Source organism: Austrofundulus limnaeus, unplaced genomic scaffold, assembly GCF_001266775.1.
Source record: "Austrofundulus limnaeus strain Quisiro unplaced genomic scaffold, Austrofundulus_limnaeus-1.0 Scaffold1409, whole genome shotgun sequence".
NCBI lineage: Eukaryota > Metazoa > Chordata > Actinopteri > Cyprinodontiformes > Rivulidae > Austrofundulus > Austrofundulus limnaeus.
The window spans coordinates 35,567-42,186 of record NW_013953811.1 but is presented as its reverse complement, the minus strand read 5'-3'; the positions used below and the strand labels follow the sequence as shown (position 1 = coordinate 42,186).

Here is a 6,620-nt window from a genome sequence, read left to right as displayed (position 1 = left end):
ATTTGTATGTATGGATCACTTGGGTTGTTACCAACATCTGGTGAAAATTTCATGTCATTAGCACCTCTAGTAATATATTTACTGAGAAAAATAGTGACGTGTTCAATTCCCGCTGTATTTAAGTCTATGGATTTTACTGAACTGCATTTTACATAGAAACCAGTTTAGTAAATCCAGAATACAAGCTTTTTTGAACAGGTGTCTTTGGTGTTTAATTGGTTTTCAAGACAAATAATTTCATTGTAATGTCAAACAATCCCTCAATTAGGCACAAAAATGTACCTAAATAGTTTTTCTCTACTTTCTGTCTAATTTTTTGTTTTGTTTCCATTATTAGTCCCTGCGCTGCGAGCCATCAGTGATCAGGAGAGTCAGGATGGTCTCTATCACAAATGGCAAATGTTCTTGGCCTACGTCCTCCACATCCTGCCCTTCAGCACTTTGAGCATCGTCATCTTCTGCTCGTTTCTTTATTGGTGGGTTAACAATAGGTATGAAATATTTTATTATTAGGGTTTTTTTTAACCATGTTTGTTGCTGATTCTCAGGACGATAGGGATGAACCCAGAGAGTCTGCGCTTCTTGTGTTTCACTGCTGTGATTCTGGTGCCACATGTTATAGGTGAGCCAACCAGGTGAAGGTTGAAATTAGATTTCTGCACATCTGTGAGATGTTTTCTACAGCTGTTTTTTTTTTCTTTAAAAAAAAAACACAAATGTTTTTAAAAATGGAGGTTTGGCTTGAGCAGAACCATTAAATGTCATATTTTCAGGTTGTTTTTCTTTTTATCAGGGGAGTTGTTGACCGTGGTGCTTTTAGCGGTGGTCCAAGACCCAAACATGGTCAACACTGGAGTAGCTTTACTCAATATTGCAGGAATCCTGGTGGGATCCGGCTTCCTTAGGTTAGACACATCCGGACTCTTTAATACAACTTAAGTTATTCATAAATAGGACATTTTAAGTTTTTAATGACAGTGAAGGAGTTACAGCAGCGAATGAACATTTCAATCCTCTCCTCTCAACAGAAGTATCCAGCAGATGCCCGTAGTGTTTCAGTGGCTGAGTTACCTGACCTTCCAGAAGTACAGCTGTGAGCTGCTCATCGTCACAGAGTTCTACAATCTGGATTTCACCTGCAGTAAGTTGACTTCACCACAACACAATCCTGTGTTTCTGCCTGCAAATGAAAAGCAACTACAAATAATCTAACTGATTTTAGGGATTTTTTTTATTTATTTCCATTGTTTTTATTACTTTTGAGATGTACAGCACTTTGAGAATTTACTCATGTAAAGTGCCCTATAAATAGAATCCATTATCATTATTATATAAATATACACACATATATTTAGTAGATAGAAAAAGGAGCAACATTCATATTTGTTGGCTCTCATTCTCTTGTGATTCTTGTGTAACTTTTGATATTAAGGCAGATTAGATATGAGTTCAATGTTCAGGGACGCCTGGAACACACTGTAACTCAGACTGCAAGCTTCTTTAAAAAAGATATACGGAAGAAGATTAGGGTCACACAGCAAAAAAATATTTTTTTTTCCCTGAGCTCTGACTTTAATGTCAGGATTCTGAGATAAAAACTCAAAATTTTGAGAAAAAATATTAATATAAATATATATTTTGCTCTGTAGTCCTAATCCTCTTCTGTAAAAATCTGAACCTGCATTTTAAAAAAAAAAACGTCTTAATCCTCCATGTGTTCTGTGTTGTTCTAGATGTAACGAAACTTTTACCAGGAGCCTGTATGATCATTAAAGGCAACCAGATCATTGATGAGGGTTACCCTGGAGCTCTGTCTCGATACTTACTGGACTTTATTCTCCTCTACTCCTTCCTCCCTGCCTTGGTTCTGATGGGAATTATTGGCTTCAAGATCAGAGACAAGCTTGTGCATCACTAAAGCCGCAAACCTAGGTTCTGTTAAAAAATAAAAGCTGCACTTTATTTCTAATTTGAAATGTGATGGAAATGGAATTAGAATTTTTTTTACTACTCACTGTATATAAATCTAATGTGTGCGACCTGTGTTTCACTGCTTTTGTTAGGAGTGAATATCTGTCATTTGAACGTCCGTGAACTGACTTTATCAACAATAATACTAAATTGAGGACAAAACGCAGTCACGCAAGTGTGGGTGAGATCAAAAAGACGATGTAGTTTAAATATGGATCCAGTCCAACAGGTGAGAAGGTAAAGTGCTCGGTGATGGAATACCGATAACTCAATCAGTGTGCAAAGGTGTGAGCAAGACCGTCAGTTCAGACTTTCCAACATCTCCTGATAACCAACTGTGTGACACAGAGTTTAAATATTGGCAGTAAATTAGGATCTGTATCAGTTCTTTTTTTACTGTAAAAATTTTTTTTTCTAGAACCTAAATGAAAAAAGACAATTTTCTTCATTTAGCTAATTAAATGGTGAATGTATTACAAAATAAAAGCGTACAGAGCAGAAAATAAATAATATGCAAACTGAGTATACATGAATTTGTGTAATAAAGTTCTCTCATGTCTCCAGCTTAATTCCTTTCCATGACTTTGCTGCGTTCCTCTTATACTGCTCCAACTCCTGCAAACACACACAAGAAAAAAAAAATACAAATCAGTTTTAAACACGTAGAAAAATAATGCGAGTAATAAAAAATGCAGAAAAACTAAATCTGATGTTTTTTTTCCCTTCAGGCTCCTCAGACCTTTCACGTCATGTGTCAGATAATGACAAAGCAAAAAAAAAAAAAAAAGAATCAGAAATCAGGTGAGAGTGGTTCAGAGATAACGGCGTGTGGTTTGTGTTGGCCACTAACAGGTTACTGCAGTTCATCTGGCAGAGTGGAGCCACAGCAGGCCAGCGAGAAGATAAATAATCTGATTTTATGACTACAGGATATTATTCCAGTCATTTAATGAGACCGTCACGGAAACTCCACTGTGTTCAGGTTACTGCAGGACAAAAGGTTTCTTTAGATCAATATTCTTGTCGGGCCCTGGCAAAAATGTGCCTTTTTTTTAGATGTGGTGAATTCAAATTTGCTTGTTTTATATTTGATTTTGTATCAAATATAAAACATCGCCTTAACGATGAGTAAAAGTTACCAGGATGAGCAAATCCTCTAAACCTAGCAGCAACAACGTATTCACAAAACTATCACTGTGATGCTTTTTTCTTCTGTTTTCCTTTAAATTCATTTATATTTTTTTTTATCTATCAATGTTTGCTGTCCTTGACATTAAAAACGTTTAGGGACGCACAGCCGAATTAAGTGAGCAGAAATTATTGATGACTTGATTCATGTTTGTCTAAAAACCTGAACATAAAGTGCTTGTGTTGAAAAAAATATTGTAAAAACAATTTTTAAGTGAAAGATATGTTACCTGGTCTTTTTGTGCTCTCATGGCATCAATCTGAGGCTCACTGTACTGAGGGTCTTTGGTTGGGTCCTTCAGTTCCCTTTGCTCATCGATACTCTGCACAGAAAAAAAATAAGAAAGAAAAAGTTACCCAAACACACTGAAAATGAAATGCTCTGATTAATGTATGGCAAACTTATTAAGAAAGAACAGATTTAATCTGGGACTTTTAGGGATTAAATCAACATCAAATTTCTAATATAAAACAGATTAATGTGTCGTCAGAGAAAAACAAACTACCTCATTGGGAAAAACTCGCTCGAACACTTTCTTCCACAGATCTTTGGGGGTTTTTGTATGCAGAGAAGTTATGTCCACATCACTGACAGGAGGGGAGCCTAAAATCATAAGAACAATATTTTAATCATACTTTATTCTGTTCATGTCAGTAAATGTCAAAATATAAGTTGGTTTAAAATATGGAGTTTACAGTAAACTAAAAGTGAAGTAAAAGTTATCTGTTTTATGGCTTGTTTGTTTAAATGCGCTATTAGATTTAACCAGCAGGTGGTGCTGTGCTCACCTATTTGGTTGAAAGAGTCTGAGCCTGCTGAAATGATGAGAGGCTTACCGGTGTCACAGGACATGGTTTTTCTTTAAAACAAAAGGTAAACACACACACATAATATATATAAATATATATATGTATATTATTATGTATTTTACTACTGTGTTGCATGCCTTTATTTACAGCAACTACACCAAGTTGCAGCAATAGTTTCTGTAAAATGCAACAGAAACAAACTAAAGTCTTTTAGACAGTTTAACCATTTATTTTCTTCTTACCCTCTGTCCAGACCAAATGCCAGATGGGAGAAGAAGCTCTTTATTTTTGACATCAGGCTCTCTGATTTATTGCTTGTGAACTAATAAAAGATTTGACACATGGACATGGAGTAACTAAAAACAATTTAGTACAACCGTAGCTAGAAAAAAAAGATCAAATTCAGCATATTTAACTGTGTTGCACCTACTATTAGAGAGGCGGCGTAATAGTGTGCAACAAAGCGCAGGGTTTTACTAATCACTTTCTTCTTATCGGAGTCAAGTTCCTGCAACATAGTTGAGAAAAAAAAGTCATTTTATTTTCACAGCAATTACACAAGGCTGCATGTAATTTATCCAGGGATTAATCCGGTTATTACAAACAGTGACTGTAAAGTTTAAAAAAGTTATATATTTTTTAATTTCACAAATTACAGACAGTAAAGAGCAAATCTGTTTTAAACCAGCTACACAGAAAAAAATAAAGCTTTTATTGTTTTACCTGAAAGAGGTCATATTTGCTGCCAACGATGAGCAGCGGAACAGGAAAGGGACTGACCAGTTCTCTGTCCTGTGGAAAGAATCACAGATAAACCCTAAAATAAAACTTCCTTAAATAACTGGGCCCGTATTCATAAAACTTCTTGAGTGGATTTTTAGACTTAAGTGCTGAAATTTTCTTAGATTTGCTCCTACTCTCAGACTTAAGTGTAAGTGCCAGTTATCAAAATTCTTAAGTCTAAGAATCACTCTTACTCTCAAGAAAAGTTAAGACTGCTCCAGAGGACTCTTAAGTGGTTAAGAGTTGCTACTAGAGGTCTGAGGTGCGCGCTCCTCTCGGACAAAGCTGTTAATGACGGAGCGGGGTTGTGTGTGCGTGCATGTGTGTGTGAAGTCGGTGTTGTCTGACAGTGGCGAAGTGGAGAAGGGAGCTGCTCAACATTACCTCAGGCTCTGAGACATAAAACTTTAAAGCTGCTGAGTTTTTGATTTAAAAAAACTTCTCATTATGCAAATGAGAACATTTTATGTAATTGACAGACAATCAGTACAAGGTGACAACATTAGTGTGCTGAAAGTGAACTTAGGATTTTCAGTTTTATCTTGCCATTTCTCCAACAATATTCTTGAAGATGAAATCCGAGGCAGTGATTGGTCCATGCTGGGGTTTTTCTAACGACGTCATCCAGGATCAGCTTTGCGGCACAGCCAGGTGTCGCAAATCAGCTCTAAGACTGACTCCTACACTTCCCTTAAAGTAAGACTGAGATGCTTGATAACTGACTTTTACTCTCAGCTTTTAACTAAGAAAATTTTTACACTTAAGTCCCCTCTTAGCAGCATTCTTAAGAGTAATTCTAAGAAGTTTTATAAATACAGGCCCTGATTTTTAAATTCTGCATGGTGAGATCTACTTTTTCCAAAATACAGCTGCTTTTTAGTTTTGGTTAGCAATACTGAGCTTTTAACGTTTTACTTTAACTATTAATTTCTCAAAGTTTGAGACAAAATTGGTTTAAATGCACTTGCTGATCTCTGCACTACAAATAAAAATCAAGCAAATAAAACAGCGAGCTCAGGTCTTACAGGGTAGTCTCTAGGTAAGACTCGAGCTGCTGACTGGACAGGCCTCTGGTGTTTGGCTCCAGGTTTGGACTTCTGTGCTTGTTGCACCTGGGAGAAGACTTTCTCCAGATGAGTTTGTGCTGCCTGTAACAGCTTCTCCATGGTCCCCCACAGACTGTTGGGTTTAGACAGGTCCAGAAGGAGGATAACAGAAAAAGACCTAAAAAAAAAGACAGATGTAAGTGATATGGTAGTGCTGTTTTTTTTTTCTGTTAAGTTCTCAAAAAAAATAAATAAATAAAAGTAACCAACCTCATATTGGCAGGAGTAATGGGAATCTGGATCAAGTCTGACAAAGAAGTTCCTCCTCCAAGCTCCCAAATGTGGGCTATGTCTTTGGACTGAAAGACAAAAAAAAAGATCTTATTCTGACCTTTTTTTTTAACCAGGCAAATCCTATCTGTTTTGCAAGGGAGGCCTGGACCTGAAGGCAACCTATTGTACATTTTTTTTTATTTGTGGGAGGAAACCAGAGTACCTGGAGAAAACCCATGCAAGCACAAGGAGAACATACAAACTCTGCATGGAATGAGCCCAGATCTGAACCGGGAATTATACCCAGGACCTTCATGCTGCCAAAAGTTACAGTTACATCACATAGGTTTCATGCGAGTTTACTTATTTTCCTGCACTGTTTTCAACCCACTGTTCTTTAATTCAATTCAATTCAAAAATACTTTATTGATCCCAGAGGGAAATTAGGTGTTGTTGTAACTCATTCAACTAAAAACTTATTGTAGATGCTGATGGCTGTGGGCAGGAAAGATCTGTAGCGGTCTGTGTGTGTGTATATATATATATGTA

At 36.5% G+C, this 6,620-nt stretch overlaps 2 protein-coding genes across 3 annotated transcripts in view; one reads left to right on the top strand and one right to left on the bottom strand.

The window, feature by feature from the left end:
- Positions 1 to 2,504, top strand: part of abcg5 (ATP-binding cassette, sub-family G (WHITE), member 5) — a gene marked incomplete at its 5' end in the record, with an annotated part of 14,351 nt that extends 11,847 nt beyond the window's left edge. The window contains 5 exon segments of the mRNA XM_014032281.1: positions 338 to 476; positions 549 to 622; positions 794 to 905; positions 1,029 to 1,141; positions 1,734 to 2,504. Coding sequence (XP_013887735.1) covers positions 338 to 476; positions 549 to 622; positions 794 to 905; positions 1,029 to 1,141; positions 1,734 to 1,918 — 623 coding nt within the window.
- The window catches only part of dync2li1 (dynein, cytoplasmic 2, light intermediate chain 1), a 6,171-nt gene continuing 1,976 nt past the window's right edge, over positions 2,426 to 6,620 (bottom strand). For both annotated transcript variants that reach the window (XM_014032283.1, XM_014032282.1), the window contains exons 5-13: positions 6,069 to 6,157; positions 5,778 to 5,976; positions 4,693 to 4,761; positions 4,400 to 4,477; positions 4,212 to 4,291; positions 3,949 to 4,019; positions 3,666 to 3,763; positions 3,390 to 3,482; positions 2,426 to 2,586 (exon numbers count right to left, since the gene is read on the bottom strand). In XM_014032283.1, coding sequence (XP_013887737.1) covers positions 2,524 to 2,586; positions 3,390 to 3,482; positions 3,666 to 3,763; positions 3,949 to 4,019; positions 4,212 to 4,291; positions 4,400 to 4,477; positions 4,693 to 4,761; positions 5,778 to 5,976; positions 6,069 to 6,157 — 840 coding nt within the window. In that variant the 3' untranslated portion in view covers positions 2,426 to 2,523. The remainder of the gene's footprint in view (positions 2,587 to 3,389; positions 3,483 to 3,665; positions 3,764 to 3,948; positions 4,020 to 4,211; positions 4,292 to 4,399; positions 4,478 to 4,692; positions 4,762 to 5,777; positions 5,977 to 6,068; positions 6,158 to 6,620) is intronic.